Raw genomic sequence first — 23,174 nt, 5'->3', positions numbered from 1 at the left:
AAGTTAATTGAAACATAGGCGATGTTTTCAAACGGATAATTTTGTTTTCAATAAAAGAAATAAATTAGATAATTTCTGAGCTCAAATCTGCCATATTTCATAAGATACTAATGTTATTATGTAATTCTGATGAGTTTGAAGTGAAAATTTGTTTTAGTTATTTAGAGATATATTGTTAAAAAAGGTGACATGGTTGCTAGATTTTGAATAACTCGTTTTTTTTGGCAGTCTTGATATGGCCTCTTTCCATAAGTTTATTACTGTTTGTTCTTGTTGCAAGCTATGCACCATCTTACGTTAGTGTTAACTCTTTTAGCATTGTAAACACGAGTATTGTGAGCATTGTAAACACAAGTAATAAGAAATCAAATACATTGTTTGCAAGAATCTCAAAGCACAATGATGCCAAATGGCTTTAAAATACAACGGAAACAGTAACCCAGAAATTTAGGCGGTACCGAGCTTGCAGCGTTCCCTAATGTAGAAAACACCAACCGTAAAGTACTTACCTACCATTAATGTATTATAATAAAAGTTTGTAAGACAACGTCAATATAATCTTTTTTCACGGACACATTGGATTAAACCACAATGAATTTTGCAAATCTGACTTCATATTCCTAACTAGAGATCCTCCACAACTAAGGCAGGTTACACACTGAGAAGGCAAGTTGTAAAAATGAAGCATACAGAATGCTAATCCTTATACTTTTGCGTAAGGATGCGCAGAGGTGATGTGCGCATGCCAATGCTTAAGTATGGGAATCTGCCCATCTCCTGTCTCTTTACTTATCGCTTGCATCCTCAGTGTGTGGCCAGCCGAAATATGCAGTTCTTGAAAACACTTGGACTTTAGACCAGCTTTTTGTCGATTGAAACTACTATGCGTAGGTATCTGTCTCTTGAGCACATTTTTTATCCGGCATAGACTATTTAACCTATCCTAAAACTATCCTTAAACTTGAAAACTGGAGGGGAGTTGCCATGGACAGAGGGAGCTGGAGAAAGCGTGCTGTTGAGGCAGCCAAGGCCTGCAAAGGGCTGTTGCGCTCCTGAAGAAGAAGAAGACTATTTAAAAATCAAATCAGCTTGCACATTAACGAACTTTTATATTAAAAAAATGAAATAAAGCAAGCCAGTTTCTGTGACAACCACCAAGAGATGACGGGTACTCACATGTGTAAGTAAAGAATGATGTTTCTTTAAGACTTCAAAAATATTTCAAGTAACTCTTACGTTGAATGAAATGAATACATTTTATATGCTAAATTAATTTGTTATATTTATTTTAATTCAATTCTGTTCAATTTCTGATTTATTTATAGTTGATTGACTTGTTTTTAGGTTGGAGTTTAACTGAATCTCTACCTCCTAAAATGTACCTGTTTTACATGGCTCAGGGTGGATTTTATCTACATTCCATATATGCAACAATATTTATGGATACGTGGAGAAAAGACTCCATTATAATGATAATCCATCATGCATCTACTCTAATACTTATAGTATTTTCATTTGCACTGAGGCAAGTATTTCTAGTATAACTTTGTATAAAATGTACTGTAAGCCAAAAAAAGCGGACCACCCTTAATAACGTTTGATCTAATATTCGGATGTTCACATTCTGGAACAGAATCTTAATGGCTTGAGGGGGTGACCTCAAATACGCTTATTAATAAGTGCAGACGATATTTTAAGTTACGAAGTCAGACACAAAACGTTCTTTCTCTGAATAAACATAACTTTTTTTTCGACGGATTGGAATTTCTGACGTCCAAGGGGGTAGCCGCAATCAGGGAAATATCGTCTCAACCGTTTGGTCAGGTGCGCGCTCCAAAGTAATGTTAATTTTGTTTTTTGCATAAATCAAAAAATTTTGAGAAAAATCGGACGAATTGTCCTTGTGAAATCGAAGTTTAAACATGACTTTTTTTGAAATTCAATTTCTCAGTAACTATTCATATTTTACCATGTAAAATTATATTCTTTAAAATGATGCAAGAAATTGCATACCTTACAATTGAATATTTTTTTCGACCATTATTAAATAAAATAATAAAAAATAATATAAATTTATTAAAAGTTATTTTTTGCATGAAATTATCCTTGGATAAACGAACTTTATAAAAAATTTTAATAGGCTTAAAAAGTTCTCGAGATATGGCGAATTACGCAAAAAGTAATATTAACGTTAAACTGCTCAAACTTTGGAGCCCGATCCAGACCGAACTATTGGGACCATATTTCCCAGACTGCTGCTACCCTCGATATTTTGGGGGTCAGAAATTCGAATTAGTCGAAAAAAAGGTATGTTTATTCTGTAAAAGTATGTTGTGTCTGATTTCATAACTTCAAATATCGTCTGCACTTTATTAATTAGCATATTTGAGATTATCCCCTTGAGCCATTAAGATTAAGCCCCAGAACGTGAAGAGCCGATCATTAGATCAAAAGTTATTCTGGGTGGTCGTTTTTTTCTCCTGTTACTCACTTTACAAAGACAAAATCAATATTTTCGAAAAAATTTTAAAACCAACATGCTTTTTTTAATAAACGGAACATAGTAAAAACATTCACATAGTAAAACATTTAATTCTTAGTTTTTAAGTTAAAACTGCCTTTTCGTTTTTATAAATTTCGTAGTTGTTCCGGGTTGTGAAGAAGACACTTGATATGTATTCGTGGAATGCTTATCCAAGTAGAAAAGAAGGGGGGGCGGGTTGCCAGCAAGGAAAAAGCTATCGAATTCCGACAAATCGTAGAACAGGATTTAATTAACATCAAAACAGGTTTAATTGGAAGCTGAAACTTGAAGATATTTCTTTCAACTACTTTTCGTTTCCTCTCGGGAGCAATCCTGTCTTGTTGCTCATTATATACTCCTTCCTACACTGAGAAAAACAGTATGATCAAAACTGCCAGAATATGGTAAATTTTACCATGTTTCTGGATTTAAGGGAACATGAAAGAGCTTGATAGTTTTAACCGAAGCCCTTTAGTAATGATAAGTTTTGATAAAATTAATAATTAAATATGGTTTTGGAAAATGTAATGAACATTTTGGTAAATATGATTAAAATTGGTAATTTTTATCATGATAACTTAAAGCGTGGCATAAAAAGCATTTATTCGGTGAAATTTACTTTTCAGTTTTGTATATTTTACTAAATGTATGATAATAAGATCTATAATTTCAAAAACGAAATTTTCCGGTAAGCCGTTACGATATGTGCGGAAAAATTAGCAAATGAATGTTTTAAATAGCGTATATTTTGGTTTTATTAACCATTATTAGTTTTTTTATACCAAAAATGTAAAAACCGTAAAATAAAGTAATTTTGCTAGAATTTTTTTCTCCGTGCCTGCTGTGATTTATCAGATTTACAGTTTTCGTTCTTTCTTGTTTCAACAGTAATTTTTTACCCCGAATATGTATGCTTTTTTCGCTTGCATGTTTCATAAGGATTCTAAAAATACATATTAAGGGTGGTCTTCACCGAACACCCTGTATGTTTAATAATATAACGTAATTTAACTAAGGAGAAAATTTTCGATTTATTTGCAAAACAAAATTCTACTTCAAGGATAATAGAAAGTTATTTATTTTCCAATCGTAGAAAAATTTGTTTCGTGTCTTTTATAAAAATGCGATCCCCGTCATTTAACTTAATAAAATTTGAATCCAACTAGATTGCCTTGTTAAACAATGAATTAACGTATTTTTATAATGAAATTTTAGCAACCAAATAATTATATAAGTTATTTTAGCAACCAAATAATAATTATAGCAGTTAAAATTTGTAATAAGATTTACGGGCTACTACTTTCGGTTTACTTTTATGTCGAAGATTTGAAACGCGCCATACTATAATGATAATCAACTAGGACTGTTTGCAATATAAATAATTTACCATTCAATTTATATATTTATTTAGCTTTAGTATAAAACATTAAAAAAAAAAATGAAGGAAACACTCAAAATTTGCAAACATTACACTTATTTAATGTCGTGATAATTATTTCCCTCGATCAATTTATGGCTCTTGACATTTTGTATACGTAAAATGTAAAAAAACAGAAGAAAAAAACTCATGTATAATAAAATTGGGAGAAAATTTAAATACAATTTCAATAATAAAACTTCCTAGAATATCAAACGTGTTCGAACATCGTGTAAACTTAGCAAAAAGTAGAGGGATCCACCGAAATTTTTAAGAATCCGTTCCGCCTTTAAACTTTTGTTATTGTTTATTTTCATTTAACCATCCATTAGTTCTACCATAAGTCATGGTTTTAAAAAAAATTGTGTAGTTGTGTAAAGTTCGTAATTTAATGAATTTTGTTTATTTGTATTGCTGATCATATTTAAGCTAACAAGGGAAACTAGGGAAGTGTGACTCGCCAATTTTGAAATGAACTACTAGGATGTATGCCTTATGAGGAATAATTTTAGGGGGCAACATTCGTTTCGGCCCATAGAAGGTCCTGTGAGAGATAAAAAATAATTCAACATATAGAAAAATCAGTATTTTATTGCTTCAATGCAGACTATTAGTTAATGTAATTGCCTCAAAATCCAATTAATTTTGTGGTACTTTCACGTACTATATAATGCATATTTATTGTCAAAATTGAATTCGAAAATTTTATATATCTGCAGTTTTTCGGAAAAACCTGTTAGGTTAATTTTAAAAAAAAAATTGACATCAAATTTTTTCAATTTTTTTTTTCAAAAAACTTTCTAAATTGACTGGAGCATGTAATTGCAAATCAATTAATAATTAATTAACAATTAATTAATAATTAATTGATAATTAATTCATGATTAATTAATTTTCTGATTAATTTATTAGTTAGAAAAATAAGAAATTATCAAATTAATTACAAGTTAATTGGATTATGAGACAATTACAATAACTAATAGTCTGCATTGAAGTAATAAAATACTGATTTTTCTATATATAGAATTATTTTTTATCTCTCACAGGACCCTCTATGGGCCGAAACGAATGTTGCCCCCTAAAATTATTCCTCATAAGGCATACATCCCACTAGCTTATTTCAAAATTGGCGAGTCACACTTCCCTAGTTTCCCTTGTAAGTGTATGTTATTAATAAAACTTTCAATCAATTAAAAAAAAACCCATTTAGTCAAGAATTTTTAAGATCACGAAATAATTTTTCGATTCAACTTGATAATTTCGATCAACCTTTTTTAAATGTTCTATTTAAATAATTCGACTTTCGCAAACCTTATAATTTTTGTCAATTAATGTTTTTTTTTCTAATGATTTAATACCCTGTTAATTACAAATCAATTTTTACTTTTTAAAGTACGTACAACTTTTTCGTGTATTTCCATGAAATCCATTATAGTTTTTGATAATCCATCATGTTTAGAATATTAGCCATAAACTAAACTATACTTTTTTTTACATCTTCGAAAATTTGTTGATTGATTTTAACTTTAAAAGAAACTTAAACTAAAATATTTCTTAGGTCAAAATTGCTTTGAGGAGTTCTTTTTATCTTTTTTTTTTAAAGTATATATTTTTAAAGTATATTCCTTTCAAAAAATATTATCACTTATTTTTTTTTCTTTCGTTTTTTTTCAGGTGTCATAACATTGGTTGCTTTGTTCTTTTTCTTCATGATATTTGTGATATTTTTCTTGAATTTTCCAAATTGAATGTATATTTCAAAAGTCAAGGTGACAAAATTGTCAAGATGCATGAATGGCTCGCCAATATCGCATTTCTGAGTTTCACTGTAGTATGGTAATGTATTATGTATTCACTGTGATATCTTTACCTTTAATGTTAAATGCAAGAAATGTTAAATTTTGTTCTTTTCATATTTATTTGATTTAATAGCCTAGTTTATTTTCAGGTTCAAAAAGAATTTATTCGAATAATTAATAAACTGCTTACGCATTTTTATTTTTATCTTTTAGTTATTGTGTCAAAGAGGAAGAAGTTGTAGAAATTTTTATTTTAATTAACTGTTTTCAATTTTATNCAGGTTTTGCATCAAAGAAAATATTTATTCAAATACAAAGATAATCGCGTATGTTGCTCGTTTTTATTTTATTTTTTTGTATTTTGTGAATATAATTTAGCATGTGCGTATCAGAAATTTTCTCGAAGAAATTTTCCGATTTAACTTTTTGAAACCACTCATTTTGGGCGAAAATATTTACACACACTTTTAAATTTTTAATTTAAAATGTAAATATCTATTCTCTGGTAGTTGCAGCAGACAAACCTCAATTTTCTCATTGAATATTTTGTGTGCTACTATGTAAATTTTATTACCAACCTTTCTAAAGTTTTATATCTTAACAATTGGATATCTGTTGCACATTACATACATAGGTGCACATTAAAATTATTGTAGCCCGAAATTTTATAATTTATTTAATATTTTTAAAAATATTGTTAATAACAATTAAATATTTTTTTAAAAATCTACATCTTATTTTAATTTACAATTCAATACTTTTGTTTTGTATAGCTTGGTAAAAATCTGCCATTAATATTTAATGTCTCTTCAAACATAGAAGAGTCCTACATAAAATGAAGATAAAGTTGCGGCCCGCCATTTGATTTGTGTTTTTAATTGTGGCCCCCGGCCTCATGTAAGTTGGAAACCCCTGTTATAGAATAACCAGTAAACTTAACATAAATCAGAGCGATGCACCGAAATTTTTAATGAATTTTGTTTATTTGAATTGTTGATCATATTTAATGTATGCTTTTAATACAACTTTTAATCAATTAAAAAAAAATCCCTATTTAGTCGAGAATTTCTAAGATCACGAAATAATATTTCTATTCAACTTGGTCATTCCGATCAACCCAACTATGTATTTATACTGTTTTATAATATTTGTAATTAATATATTTTGCAATCAAATTTACCTTTTTTCTATTTAAATAATTTGAATCTCGCAAACCTTATAATTTTTGTCAATTAATGTTTTTTTTTCTAATTATTTAACACCTGTTAATTACAAATCAATTTTTAGTTCTTCCTTTTTAAAGTACGTACATTTTCTTCGTGTATTTTCATGAAATCCATTATAGTTTTTGATAATCCATCATGTTTCGAATATAAGCCATGAACTAAACTATATTTTTTTTGCATCGTCGAAAATTTGTTGATTGATTTTAACTTTTAAAGAAACTAAACTAAAATATTTCTTAGGTCAAAATTGTTTTGAAGAGTTCTTTTTATCTTTTTTTTAAAGTATATATATTTAAAGTATATATTTTTAAAGTATATTTCTTTCAAAAAAATATTATCACTTATCAGTTTTTTTCTCGTTTTTTCAGGTGTCATAACATTGGTTGCTTTGTTCTTTTTCTTCATGATATTTGTGATATTTTTCTTGAATTTTCCAAATTGAATGTATATTTCAAAAGTCAAGGTGACAAAATTGTCAAGATGCATGAATGGCTCGCCAATATCGCATTTCTGAGTTTCACTGTAGTATGGTAATGTATTATGTATTCACTGTGATATCTTTACCTTTAATGTTAAATGCAAGAAATGTTAAATTTTGTTCTTTTCAAATTTATTTAAATTAAAAGCCTAGTTTATTTTCAGGTTCAAAAAGAATTAACTCGAATAATTAATAATGCTTACGCATTTTAATTTTTATCTTTTAGTTATTGTGCCAAAGAGGAGGAAGTTGTAGAAATTTTTATTTTAATTAACTGTTTTCAATTTTATTTTTTTAAACATCTCAAAAGTGCCATCTTGAAGTGAATTACCTCATAGAAAAAAGAAGAAAAAATACTAATTTAATTTATAAAAGAACAAAAATCAATTTCTTTTAATGATTGTCTGAAAATAATCGTCGTTTTGTAAAAAAAGCAATTGAAATTTTTTTTAAGGAGATAGAAATGTATGATTTACTGCATTCTGTTTGAAAAAGTAGGGATTTATTCGCATCAGGTTTCAAATTTAATAACAAAGTTCATCAACAGATGACGCTGCAAACTGATATAAACTATCTATAAGCAATTTTTCAAAATGAAAATTTATTGCAACAAGGTAGAGCAGTCTGAAAAAAATATTATACATGCCTGTGCAAATATTTTAGTCATAATAATTAATTTCATAAATCGTTGAGAATGCATTCTCTTCTTGTTAAGCAGAACGCAGGAAACCATACATTTCTATCACACTTATGCTTTTTTTAAAGTAGTTATTCAAATCATTAGACATTTTTGGGAAGACCGGTGTTTTTCTGCACTGTTTAAAAACTTAGTAAAGAGCAAAAGATAAGTATAAAGTTTAAAACAGACATTAACGTTGACCATTTATAAACAGAATTTGATTATTTACATTGAAACAATGTTTTAATTGATTTAAAAATACTTAAAATTAACATATATCTGTATATTGCAGGTACATTTCTCGGTTATATTGGTATCCACTCAGAGTTCTTTATACCGGGATATCCGATATTAACGGATTGCAATCAGTATTACCTTGTTCATTGCTCATGAATGGCTTATTGTGGATTTTGCAAATTTTAAATGTTTATTGGTTTTATGTAAGTAGAATTTCAATTACTTATATCTATTAGAAACAAACTGTCTAATTTATTATGATAATTCCTTTTTAAAATAAATCTTTCATTGAGAATTTGTCTATTACAAAAACTGTGTAACAGTTTTAGCTAATAAAGATACTATAACAAAATGAGCATGAGCGTTCAAAATAAAAGTTCACAAAAAAGATACCTAGTACTAGTGTTAATTTACATGACTTTAATTTAGCTCATTTTTATTTCTTAAACATTTCAGTTGAAATTTTAATACATATGTTTATTGATTTTTTTAAAAGAGAAGAAAAAATAAATTTTTTTTTAAATTTATGATTTGTTTTTAATTTTAAATTTTGTTTTTAGCAAGGCATTTCAAACATGAGGAAGTTGAGATTTTTAAACAAATGTTTTTATCAACTGTTTTCAATTTGAATAATGTAGAATTTAAGTATATTTCATAGTTTGTTTTATTACTTTATTAAAAAATTTTATTCGAAATTCTACATGTTTTTTATATGCTCAGTAATAAAGAAAATCAATACTTACAGCTTTTACTTCGAATAAAAAAAATCTTAATGTGTCTTCATAAATCTGAACGTACTGTCAAATTAAAATGTGGGTAATTATTTTTAAGCAATTAAGCAAGGTAATTATTTTAAAATTATAATAAATAAGCTCTAATCAATATTTTAAGTATTGATGGAACACAATTTCATTCAACTGGATGCTCCGGATAGTTTGAAAGTAACCCATAATGGGTACTTTCAAGTTAATTTAGTATAATGAAAATCTAATTTTTCCAAACATTTTTGATGGTTTCTAGATTTCTTTTGTGAATAGTTGCAGCAATATTGGACTTTTATGATTTGCATTGTTTGTGGATTACTCGCATTATATCTAGCTTTAATGGAACCTCACAAGAGAGTGTAAATGTGTCAAATCATATCAAATGCCATTAAAAAAAATTGATTATACAATTATTGAATTTAGTTCGAAAACACTTGTTTGGTTGATGGCTGCTGTGATGTTTTAATATCTCTTTCTAATTCTGAGTTAATTTTCAAATGATAAGGTGGGTTATTTCAAAAAAATATTTTAAAATTATCTTAAATCAATAGTTTAAGTATTGAAGGAATACAATTTCATTCATATGGTTGCTCCGGTAAACCTGAAAGTTGCCCATAATAGGTACTGTAAAGTTAATTCAGTGTGGAAGGGATAGCCTGGTCGGTAGGGCGCTGGGCCCATGTCCGAGAGTTCGTGGATTCGAACCCTGCCAGGAGAAGACTCCCCGTGTAGTAAATGGTGACTGATGCACGTTAAATCTGTCGAGTCGCAAAAGTCCTCCATGTTCCCATATCAAATCAGTACCTCTGGGGGTACTGGATTGGAGACCGATCGTTCTCTGCTTTAGGTCAAAGCTACGATCTGTGGATGAATGAATGGATGTATGAACGGGTCCGCCCTATAAACGGGTGTGAATGGTGCGGCTGAAGTCAAATTCTTGACCATAGATGGAGCCACTGGAAAATTGTTGACGTTGTTGTTGACGTATGCCTCTGCCTAGACAGGCATACGTCAACAACAAGTTGATTCAGTTTAATGTGAATTTACTTTTTCCGCACGTTTTCGATAGTTTCTAGATTACATTTGTGTATGTTTTGTGGGTTTCTAGGTCACTTTGCTGCAGCAATATTGGGCTTAATAACATGCAAAGTTTGTGGATTACTCGCATCGTATCCATGTTTCACAGAATCTCTTAGGAAAAAGCCTAATGGCGACAAATTGCATCGATTGACATTAAAATACGATTGATCATACGGTTATGAAATTCAGTTAGCAAAAATTTTATTTCTTTTTGATAGTTGCAGAACAATTAAACTACATTGCCTGGCGGAACTCATAAAATGTTTCATTCACCAACCCTTATTATTGCAACCTAATCAATTTTGTTTTTAGGGTTAAACCGATTGTTACATCAAAATTATAAAGTATTCAATTGAAATATCTTAAGATGTTTTATTGTACGTAAAAACTAAGATTCGGTTTCCCACATTCAGTTCTCTGATTCTAATGGGATAAAATGTAAACCTAATTATTTTATTCGGTTACCAATACAATTTCATCAACCGTTCTATTTCTTTGAATTTCTGTTTAATTCTTTTTAGTAACAATAAAAACAGTTTTTTTTAACAGTGATTATTTAGTAGCGGTGCATAACTTTAATGAGTAATATTATTTTACAATTTCATATTCTTCATTTTAGTAACATCTGTTGATTGGACATTTAAATATGCTTACATTAGGTATGATTTTAAATATACCTATTAAGGTAATATCTAAGGATTTGTCTTATAAATAAGCCAGTTTTTTAAGCTTTTAATTTCGAATAATAGTCAAAATATAAAACGCATTATTATTTAAATCACAATAGAATATCGCAAAGAAAGATAAGTGAATATTGCAAGTAAACATTTATAAACTTACCGCCTTTGGTGACCAGAGTGTTTATCTTACAAAATCATCTTGTATGATATATAAACTTTAATGATAACCAAAACGAATGCCCACCACAAATATATTTTAATATTCTATTTTCTCAAACCCTCATCCATTCCTTACACCTTAATTAGTTTTAAACTATATATTAACCAAATTTTTTCATCGTCTAGCAGTTTCTTGACAAGGAAGTACTTTGATTTCAATTTTAAATATTTTCAAGAGATGTACGCGGTATTATCTGACGTAAAACTTTCCTCAGTGGTAGATGGATCATGGTTTAGTCCCTTGCCGGTAGACTAACCGTGGGAGGTTTTTGTGTTTTTCCTCGCCATGTAACGAATTTACGGGATAATTCAATCAAAAAATTCTCCACGACGTCAAATCTCACTCAATACTTAATCCAGTAATTCCTTTGTCTTCTAGAAACAAAATTACGGGACTACGGAGTTTAGCTTAAGTGGTCGTAAACTCAAAATTTGAATCGGCTGCTTGACGACGGTTATAAAATAAAATGAAATATTCATACATTACCTAAATTAACTAAGCATAAAAGGCGTCAATAATAGTATGACGAGTTTTTACATTTCTCCTCTGTGAATTAATACCACTTTCGAATTAATTTTGCCTTTGAATACCTAACTAATTTTTTTTTCCATTTCAATTATGTACTATTAATTTTAAATAAATTTTTTTGAAACAAGTTTTTAAAAGAATAAATATTAAAAAAACGGGTATCAGATAACTTTAAAAATATAAATTTGTTGACGTTGTCAATGCGTGCTACAACACTCTTTCTCAAATAAAGCTATAAGCTACGAATATCACTGATGTTATCTTTAAAATAAGTGATTTATTGAATCGTCTACATATAAATTTAAAACAATGGCTACGCTTAACCAATCAGAAAATTCCAATTTATTTCTTGTTCATCCCGCTCTAACCGCTTGTCATAGAATGTTTTAATACCGACGGTGACCTTTCTCATGCTTTAAACTATCTGCATTGCCAAATTTCATTTCTTTCAGTTAGATGGTTTAGGAGTCTATAAAAGACACACATACAGATATTCCTTTTTATACACATAGATAAGGCATAAAGAAATGTTTTACATGGTAAAAAATACCTTTATTACTTTAATTAATTTAATGATGAGAACAACCAAAAGAGTTTGATCTTCTGTGTTAAGTAAGGAACCATACCGTATGAATTTTTAGCTAAAAAATAGAAACTATAAACCATTATGTTTAGATATTTGCTAAACGTAAAAAAAAGATATGCAATACATATAGATGTATATTAATACAAAAGAAACTGATTGTGCCGAAACAATTACCAATTTACAAAACACCAACGTCAACCACAAAACGTCAGTGTGTGTCATCGTATACTCAGATTATCTTGAAATATATCTTTCCAGTGATAAGCACTTAGCTGCTTAATTTCTCTCTTATCTGTAGTCTTAGTTGTGTTTTACATGATCTTATTTTGCTTTTAAATGATATTGTTTCAATACAATTATTTACTGTGTCAGTGCAGATGCACTTGGTCGTAAATGTTCGCGCAAAGATTTAAAATAAATTTATTGATTTTTCTAATCTCATGGTAACGTAAGAGATGCGATTATAGCAAGTGTTTTATATATTATGTAACCAGTAAATTTATTTTCTATAACCACTAATAGTTAACAGAAGATAAAATGTGAAAACACATTTTTATAAATTGTAAAATTATATTTGTAATTTTGCACAAACATTTGTGCATTTGAAACCCGTATCATTAGAAATCTTATAGTATCTGAATACAATATATACTTTAATACAAAATGCATCATAATATTTTATTGAAAATGTATCTACATTTTTTAGAAAAAAAAATTTTTAATGCAAACATAATCAATATTTGTCCAATTGTATGCAAAATAGAATAATTTTTTTAATTTAAATTTGAAATATTGTAAAACGATTACAAAATTGCTTAGTTTATGGAAGTGTTTACATAAGAATTGTTATTTTTCTCCCTTAAGAGCGTCCCATCCTATGAGCGGGTGTGACGTATGGGTGTGGCAGAAGTCGAATTCTTGGCCAAAGATGGCGCCACTGGAAAACGAGAACAATCGCACCCCTCTGCCTAAACAGGCATACGGGTCAACAACAATAAAATAAATCATATCAGAACTGATAAAAATTATGTAAAATTTAAAATTTTTAACATTAATAGTAAAGAAAGTGTAAGAATATAGTACATCTATTTTAAAAACAGATAAAATATTTTAAAAAGTAGCATCTATTTTAAAAACAAATACTTTCTTCAAACAAATAATGTAAATTAAATTTATTAAAATATTGTTCGAAGTTTGGACAAGGGGTGTGTAACATTAAATTTTTTTTTCTTTCTTTTTGACACAGTAAGCTTTAGGGAATTAAACGATATTGGACTGGAGCAATTTTTTCTTAATTCTTTTTCAAAGTCATATATGAACGTTTTCGGAAATATTTAAACAGGTAACAATTTTGAATGTAACCATTGTGACCATTTGCGACTCTATTGGGACTCACATATTTAATTGTAAGAGATTAGTCTCATAAAAGTAAGTGCTTATAAGACTTGTAAATAATGTAAATGACAGTTCTGTATAGAATGGTATCATAACTTTAGTGAGACACTTCGCATAAACGTATACACGTGACTTTAATGAAACAAATTCAATAAAAAATAAATATGAGAACGAAATGAGATAAGTCTCAAAAAATGTTCCTCGAACTTTAGTAAGATAAGTCATGAAATGATTTCCATGTCACTTTCAAGGGATCAAAGAGGCAACATATTTTCTGAGTGATTTTAGAGACTTTTACGTGACATCACAAGAAAGAGTAACACTGAAATCGCATTATGAGGTACTCCTATTGAGACAATTAAAAACAGTAACACCTGTGACTGCCATGACCGTTTTTGACTTTACTATGACGTCACTGTGTCAATCTGTGTTACCTGGGTAAAGACCCACTAATTGAAAACATAAAACATTAGAGTGCTAAAGGAAACATACCAATCTGGATCAAAGCACATATTGAACATGAAGACAACGAAGAAGTGAATTTTGCTCCCAAACATGGGACGTGGATCGACCTTGTAGACTTTATCATTCCTTTCAGGAAGACTCAAATTAAGTCACTATGAATATTTGGAAGGAGAAATGGAGGGTCAATAGAAGGATAGACAACCGCAAATATTTTTCAAGGGTCCTAATCTTAAGATCCTGAAGGCCAATTTTTACCCCAACCAATTCCTTACAGGCCATGGAGTTTTAGAGCATACCAACTTAAATTTTTCAGAAAATTTGCTGGGTGAGTTATACAGGAGNAATTTTGAATGTAACCATTGTGACCATTTGCGACTCTATTGGGACTCACATATTTAATTGTAAGAGATTAGTCTCATAAAAGTAAGTGCTTGTAAGACTTGTAAATAATGTAAATGATTGTTCTGTACAGACTGGTATCATAACTTTAGTGAGACGCGTCGCATAAACACGTCACTTTATAATGAAACAAATTCAATAAAAAATAAATATGAAAACGAAATGAGATAAGTCGCAAAAAATACTCCTGGAACTTTAGTAAGATAAGTCATGAAATAGTAAGATAAGTCCATGTGACTTTCAAGGCATTAAAGTGGAAACATAATTCCTAAGTGATTTTAGAAACTTTAACGTGATATCTAAAGACAGAGTAACATCGAAGTCTCATTATGAGTTACTCCTTGAGATAATTCAAAACAGTAACATCTGTGACTGCTATGACCGTATTTTACTTTACTATGACGTCACTGTGTCAATTTGTGTTATCTGGGTAAAGACCCACTAATTGAAAACATAAAACATTTGAGCGCCATAGGAAACATACCAATCTGGATCAAAGCACATATTGAACATGAAGACTACGAAGAAGCGAATTTTGCACCCAAACATGAGACGTGGATCGGCATTGTAGACTTTATCATTCCTTTCAGCAAAACTCAAATTAAGTCACTATGAATATTTGGAAGGTGAAATGGAGGGTCAATAGAACGATATACAACCGCAGATATTTTTCAAGGGTCCTAATCTTAAGCTCCTGAAGGCCAATTTTTACCTCAACCAATTCCTTACAGGCAATGGAACATACCAACTGAAATTTTTCAGAAAATCTGCTGCTTGAGCTATGCAGAATGTTGGACATGTTCTGAAGCATTATATTAAGTTTCAGACACTCCGTGTAATAAAGATGACCAACATCAATGGTTTTGTTCTTTAGCCTTTAAGTGAATTATCATCGAATTTATCACCTTAGAAGATTTCATGAGACCAGACGATTCGGCTCTAGTGATTACTGATAGACTTTTAATCATCAATGTTACTTAAATTTTTTCCATTTTAACCCTCAATTTTTACCTTGAACTCTCAACTCTTACAAGGGAAACTAGGGAAGTGTGACTCGCCAATTTTGAAATAAACTAGTGGGATGTATGCCTTATGAGGAATTATTTTAGGGGGCAACATTCGTTTCGGCCCATAGAGGGTCCTGTGAGAGATCAAAAATAATTCCATATATAGAAAAATCGTTCTTTTATTACTTCAATGCAGACTATTAGTTAATGTAATTATCTCATACTCCAATTAATTTTGTGGTACTTCCACGTACTATATAATGCATATTTATTGTCAAAATTATTTCGAAAATTTTATATAGCTGTAGTTTTTCAGAAAAACCTGTAAGGTTAATTTTAAAAAAAAAATTGACATCAAATTTTTAAATTTTTTTTTTCAAAAAATCTTCCAAATTAATTGGAGAACGTAATTGCAAATCAATTAATTAATTAATAATTAATTAATTTGCTAGTTAATTTATTAATTTTCTAATTAATAAATTAACCAATTAATTACAAATTAATTGGAGTATGAGATAATTACAATAACTAGTAGTCTGCATGGAAGTAATAAAATACCGATTTTTCTATATATGGAATTATTTTTTATCTCTCACAGGATGTTCTATGGGCCGAAACGAATGTTGCCCCCTAAAATTATTCCTCATAAGGCATACATCCCACTAGTTTATTTCAAAATAGGCGAGTCACACTTCCCTAGTTTCCCTTGTTAGACTTTTTGAAGCTTTTATCTACGATCTAGATTTGCCTTTTAATTACCTTTGTTATTTTAGTTTTTACTATTGCTTTTGATGCTAATTTTGCATTATTAACTTTTAATTGTTTACATGTTGTCATATTGTATTTAATTAGTTTTACTGCCTCTTTGTGATGCCTCTTGAAATTTTAATTTGCTGTATGATCTTTACACTTGTACTTACATGTAACTATTACTATTCTACTGTTCTGTATTGTTTATTTTTTTTATTGATATCTGTCTCCATATACCCTATACTAAGGGGGAGATTCGGAGTGTAAAACGTTTATTATTTTAGATGCATTGGGAGGTGAGAAACCCGATGACTGGATATCTGCAAGTGACGTCATCGTAGGTAAATCGTGGAATTTGTCGATTCAGAAACCAATAAGGTTCGACATACATGCATAACGTCGCTTTCAGGTATCCAATGAAATCTAACTAAAATCAAATATTTTGTCATAACTACTTCACTTCTTTTCGAGTTGCAAGTATCCAATTCATTTAAAGCTTGGCGACTTCTCTTGTACAAAACCCGTACGTGGAGGAACATTTTGGTTTTGATATATAAATCAGGCATCTTTGGTTTAAACAGATTTACTCAGTTTCATCTAAAGGATGGAAAACTCGTCCAATGTTAACTTCCACTTTTGAAGAGTTATGCTATTAGAAAGATTGGTCTGCTTTAGCCCATATTATCGTTTAAGTAAACTTAATACCGAACTATATTATCCTGTTAAATAACTCTCCTTGAAAATTATTGCACAAACGCATGATTCAACCTGAACTGAAACATATTTTATTCGTAGTAAGATTGAATCTAGCTTGTATCATCATGAGTTTCATCGGAAGTTTCGATTAATTTAGTACTCAATTTGGGCAGTTGCTTTTGATTCTGTTTGCCACACTAATACTTCGCCAAATTTCAAGTCTGTTTTTATTTTTTCCTCAGTTAAATTTTTAATTTGCAACACCTAATATAGATACTCTTTTGACTTTAGTTTTGATACGGTTTCTATAAATGGTCATTAATTTCAGTCATAGAACCGTAATTAATAAGCACCTAGCCTTATAGATTCTCCTCTTTTAATTTCTCTTCATTTTATACCGCAAGCTTATACTTATTACGGTTCAATTTATTAGCTGACGTAATTCTTAAGTGTCTTTGTTAATCTTTTGACAAAGAATTTTCATTAAACGATTTTTCGTACTTTTTTTATTATTTAGCTTCCGTTTTGATCAAAAAAGTGAAAAATACAGTAGTTAGAATTTTAATAATTTATGGTTATGAAATAAGGATAGATTGGAGCAGATATGGACAAATATGTCACTTTGCAAATATAGGCTGGCGGCTTACTTCTTAACGTAATTTTTCAAATTTGCACTTATTTTCAGTTATTTGTAATTAAGAAAAACATTAATTCCTCTTGAAATTTCTTTAATTTACGAAATCAAATATTTATATATTTTTGAATATGACTGGAAAAAAGTCAAACTACTTTTTTGTATTTTATATTTTAGTATACAAATATAATTCCGTTAATCTAAGATTTTTTGATAGTTATTAGACTGTTTTTATTATTAAAAATTGCCAAAATAAATTTCTATTTGTAATTAGAGAGTTCGAAAAAATATTTAAAAGTAAATGCAAGCTGTGCCTCATCTGAGCCAAAAGTTACATGATTATATGTAAAAACAGCAATTAAAGAAACTCTTGGACATTATTTTTTTATAAACGATGTTTAAGTATTTTTTATTATTTTTTAGATATTGTTTCATTTAAGCTTGCTATTATACTATACATTTTTCTCATCTTTTTCAGCTTATCCTTCAAACACTCTACAGAGTGGTCACTGGTCAATTAGCTGAAGACGCAAGAGAATATGATGTAATGGAAAAGCTAAACCAAAAAGAGGATAAAAAGCTCTCTTAGTTTTTTGAAGTTAATTAGTTAATAAGGTAAGTTAATAAGAAGTTAAATAGCTAAGGGTAGAATAAATTTGAAATATGATTAAAATGAAATTTCATAATAATTTAGTGTTATAATTTTGTCTATTCTAGAATTAATTATTATTAAGAAATTTTTTTTCAAGAAATCTTCAATTAATCTTTTTAAATGATGTTCCTTTTCTGTAAATCTTTTTCTTAATTTATTATTCCAATTGAAACGCTCTTTCTGACTCTTTAATATTCAGATGGGATTGAACGAAACGAAACAATAACGAAATTAAAAAATGCCTGCTTGAAACAAATATTAATTTCATACAATTTATTACGTTAAAACCTAAATTAATTTGATGCTAAGTTAAAATTTTGAAGCAAATCTGATACCTTCTTTTGTAGTTATCTTGTCTAATGCATTTAAATGCTTCCAAAAGGAAAATATACGAACATATTGTATCATTTCACGTAACATTACCAATTGATTCCAAAAAAAATATGAAATTGTGAAATGGTCTCCAAGGCGTGTGAGTGTGTGTATATATATATATATATATATATATATATATNTACAGGGTCAGCTTAAAGGAATAGTATCTGTGGACAAATCGGAGGATCTCATAGCGGGGATTGTCGTTGCTTCCTTCGTCCAAATGGATTTGGTAGTTAGCAAATTTGAAGTTTGATTTCATGGTAAATATTTGACACACACACATATATATATATATATATATATATATGTGTGTGTGTCAAATATTTACCATGAAATCAAACTTCAAATTTGCTAACTACCAAATCCATTTGGACGAAGGAAGCAACGACAATCCCCGCTATGAGATCCTCCGATTTGTCCACAGATACTATTCCTTTAAGCTGACCCTGTATGAGAAAGTCACACGAATAGAGATATGAAAAGTTACCAGTGAAAGTAGAGATCATGCAATGGGACACTTCAATCCAATCCAATCCCTCTCCTTGGGAGCATATCGAGGGCAGGGGCCTTTATTATGCAAGGACCACACGCAGTATGGCATTTTACATTCCAACAGTTGGGAGTAAGAGGTTTCAGCACTGTCGATTGAGTAACAAATGATCCTACAGTCAAAGGGGGCTAAGAAACTGGTATCGCAGAAGTCACAAGGTCAAGCCTCGAAAAAAGTAAAGATCTTCTGCGATTCAAAGGCATCTAAGTATTTTAGTTATATAGTATGCTAACGATTAATTTTGGAAAGATAAAAACCTCAACTGACATCCGTCTTTAATTTTCTCAAGATCGGGAGCCTATATATACGTTTTTTGACCTTGTCAACAGGCATTTTGGAATGTTTTCTATTTTTTCTGCATTTTACTTAAAAAGTAAAATTACAACGTCATCAATTAAAATTTTAGCTTCTCTTTTCATAATTTTTTTTTCCAATTCAAACTATTAAAACAGTAATATATAATAGTAAAATAAATAAAAAAATTAAATAGTATCAGAATATTTAAAAAAAGTTACTCTTGATAGCATTTTTACCGAAAAATAAAGATTTTGTTTTTTTATTTTAGGTATGCTCAGTAAAAGAAAATTATAAAAATTTGGGTAACTGCAACCGCTAGTTCGGGTTCATTCCAGTAATGGCGATGGATGTTTTGTCATATTTTACAGCTTCTTTCTCATAGGCTGTGTTTGTAACTTGATTTTAACAAATGTTTAATGTATGTTTTAAATCCGAACATGCTGTGTAAGTATTGTATAAAACATTTTGTAACTTCTTAAGAAAATTAAATTAAGTTTAATGTGTAATTATTACATTTTTACAATTTGAAATTGTGATTTTCACTTTTTCCCTTTGTGGAGAGTATTTCAAATATTACTGCCTTCTTACATTTAAATGTTTGGGGAACATGATCAAATTTCTTTATATTGAAATACTTTATTTTGTAATTTACCTGTAACTTTGAAGTATTATAAATGTATCTAAATCAAATTTATTATAGAACATTAGTTAAAATCTTGATTCTAAAATTTTGTGTAAGATTTTCAAGTTTAAATGTTCAGAATATCAAATAACTATGGTGGTGATTTTCCTCAATTACGCAATTATTATTATTGTTTTTTTTGCATCCTTTAAAAAAATTTATCTTTTATTTTTTTTTCCACTCTAAAGTAAGCAATAAAACGAAACTATTTAAAGATATTTTAATGCTTAGTTTTGTTGATAAGGAATTACTATATGTTAAAGAGTAATTTACTAATTATCTTATTTTGATTATAAGTTTCTATTTCAAATGGTTATAGGATTATGTATCTATTGGAAAAATCTTTACATATTTTGTGTGTAATTGTTTCATAAATTTTATTAGTTAATTCCGCCATGCATTCTTTTGTTAATTACCTAATTCTATTCAAGCTAAAGTTTCATTTTGAATATAACATTGTTAGTTAAATATTGCTAACTTTTTTCTAACAAAATTTCGCGTTTCAGAATGTGAGAAAGCTTATAAAAACTGCCAATAATAATAGGATTGATAAGTTTAATAATATTATTGATAAATTTCATAGAATATTATTGATTAAACAAACAATTGGATTCATAAAACAAACAATAGGATTGATAAACAAAAAAATAATTATTTTAAAAATATAAGAGCATAAGAAGAAACTAAATTTTGTTGATAAACTAAATGAGATTGATGCGTTAAGATTATAATATCTGTTTTTGAAGAACTGAACAAGAATTTCCAAATATCTTTCTATTTTATTATATAGTTTCAACATGCAAGAAAAATATTTTTGCCTCATCAAGTTTTTTTATTCTAATAAATAATTACTGTTATTCCATTTTGTCGCTTGATTTAACTGTTACAGATTACAATAGTAAGTTTTCTACAACAATGCGGGACTCTAACTTTATTTTGTCATACTGGATAATTATTATAGATAAAAAAGGTAAAGTTATTTGAAATTATGTTCCTATTTTTTTCTGAAGAAGTCATTCATGTTTTATAATTTGCAGTTACATATGTATATTCTGTTTCATTTTATAATCCTTCGCTGAATAATTGCACAACAATAACCGTAAAAATTATGAGGAAAAAAAGGATTTCAAATTGATAAAGTTCATTTGTTTACCGGTTCTAAATATTTTACTTATTTTAAAGAAAAAGATTTCTTTGCGACAAATTAAAGTATCAAATTAAATTTGATACGCACGCCTAGAAAATAAATTAAATAGAATTCTGGACTAGTTCGTCTTATGATAGGAACCAGCATAGCCAAGACAGTATTATAAGAGAGATGCAATATGCTGATTTCAAGAACGTAGACAGTAGTTTAAATAAATTAATAATTGTAATTAAATTCAGTTTCACAACTCATTTCTAAATAGGCTAATATCAACAAAAGAAGTATGAAGTTTCTTTTCTTCTTTGTGAAACATAATTCTAATTTGTGGAATATATTTAAGGGTAGTCAATTAACATTCGTTTTTTGCATATTGAGTTAAAGCAAACTTGATAAATATTTTTTTACGAAAAATAATACCTAAATAATATTTCTTCAAAATAGTTCATGAATAAACAGCAGTACAATGTTTTCCTATTTATATAGAGACAAAAATTTAAAGAAGAATTATTCTTCACAAACATGCTCTAAAGAAGTTATTAACTGCGTGTTAATATTGTATGGTTTTTACCATGAAATGTATAAATTTATAAAATGCATGTAATGTGAATTATAGACGTATTTTTGATATGTTTGTTTACATAAACCCTTGTCTTTAATTTATGCTAATATTTTATGCAAATAACTTGTAAAATAAATAAAGTATGATCATTTGCATAATAAAATATTTATCTGTGATATTTTAATTGATGTCTCATTCCATGTTATTTGATAAAATTTTATAAATAAAATCTGGTTATGTTTTTTTAGAAAATAAATTTTCTTAAATCTTGCACTTCTCTTTAAATACAGAAGAACAGAAACACCTCTTTAATCTGAGAAAATTAAAAGATCCTTGATGTCTAATTCTCTTTATTCTTGTGTCTCATGTTAATCTATGGTAATGCATGTGGATTTCTACTAAATTTATTAATTTAGTAGTTATTATTTTGCTTAATCAGCATTTTCTGAATTATAGGGTGAAACTACATTTCGAAACCTCTTCCGTTCCACGTAAAAACGCTTTTTTTAATGTTCAATATGTTAATTTCATAATTGTTGCGAGTCTGTCAAATTTATTCATGATGATAAGGTTCAGTTCTGACTCTCTTTTCATCAGCGCCAGCAATGTTGATAATGAAATCGAAGCAAATTGTTAATATTTTTCTTTATTTCCAATGGCTGGAAAAAAGAACAAGGAACAATAAAAAAGAAAGCAGTTTTCATTAACGGCGATAGATTAAAAAGAAATGCGCCACTAGGCGGCGTCAATCCCATGTTTGGCTTGGCGCTACGCAGGCGGCGAATATTTGTTACAATCTTTATTCTGATTTGTTCATTCTGCTGACTCGTACAACGATGGAGAACGAAACAGTCCTGTAAAACTGAGCCAGAAATCACATTTTAAGAAAGCAGAGAAAGAAATGATTTTAAATTGTTATCCATTTTTAGCATAATTTTAGGGCCAGGATACAGGCCCGTAGCCGGGGGGGGCTGACAAATCCCCCCCCCCGAAATTCTGGGATTCAAACTTTTTAGTCTTTCTTTGAGCCTCTCAGTAAAAAGAAAAACAAAAACTGTCGAATCAAACCTTTTCCCAGTACACCACCTTAGCTAGTGCATCATCTTCACTTGATCTTGTGGCAGGGCCGGATTAACCTATAGGCAAACTAGGCACGCGCCTAGGGCCTACGAAATTCAGGGGCTACGAAAAACTTGGGAGAAAAAAAATTGTTGACAAAAATAATTTAGCTTTAAAAACAACAAGTGTATTTTGCACAAAATTATGAAGATACAAATAAAAATATAATATTTTTCGGTAATAAATTATTTTGCAGAATCTTATGATCTAATATATTACTTTTTTG

The 23,174-nt window shown here is 29.0% G+C and overlaps 2 protein-coding genes across 2 annotated transcripts in view; both read left to right on the top strand.

Annotated features, from left to right (window-relative positions):
- The window catches only part of LOC107453109 (ceramide synthase 1), a 21,007-nt gene extending 15,226 nt beyond the window's left edge, over positions 1-5,781 (top strand). The window contains exons 3-4 of the mRNA XM_043044667.2: positions 1,345-1,525; positions 5,616-5,781. Of these exons, the coding sequence (XP_042900601.1) occupies positions 1,345-1,525; positions 5,616-5,781 (347 nt within the window). The remainder of the gene's footprint in view (positions 1-1,344; positions 1,526-5,615) is intronic.
- Positions 5,782-7,338: 1,557 nt separating this feature from the next.
- On the top strand, positions 7,339-22,100 carry LOC107453123 (ceramide synthase 1-like). The gene is made up of 4 exons (XM_071178850.1): positions 7,339-7,496; positions 8,416-8,563; positions 18,043-18,179; positions 19,710-22,100. Exons 1-3 carry the CDS (start codon positions 7,447-7,449, stop codon positions 18,151-18,153), a joined length of 309 nt encoding a protein of 102 aa, XP_071034951.1. The 5' UTR covers positions 7,339-7,446; the 3' UTR covers positions 18,154-18,179; positions 19,710-22,100.
- The last annotated feature ends 1,074 nt before the right edge of the window (positions 22,101-23,174 follow it).

Source organism: Parasteatoda tepidariorum, chromosome 3 (assembly GCF_043381705.1).
Source record: "Parasteatoda tepidariorum isolate YZ-2023 chromosome 3, CAS_Ptep_4.0, whole genome shotgun sequence".
In the NCBI taxonomy this organism is placed as follows: Eukaryota; Metazoa; Arthropoda; class Arachnida; order Araneae; family Theridiidae; genus Parasteatoda; species Parasteatoda tepidariorum.
This window is presented reverse-complemented; position numbering and strand designations above follow the sequence as displayed.

Coding starts and splice junctions, on each gene's coding strand:
- LOC107453123 (XM_071178850.1), top strand. CDS start 7,447: ATGCATGAATGGCTCGCCAATATCGCATTTCTGAGTTTCACTGTAGTA. Junction 7,497..8,415: donor CTGAGTTTCACTGTAGTATG/GTAATGTATTAT, acceptor TGTATATTGCAG/GTACATTTCTCGGTTATATT. Junction 8,564..18,042: donor TAAATGTTTATTGGTTTTAT/GTAAGTAGAATT, acceptor CATCTTTTTCAG/CTTATCCTTCAAACACTCTA.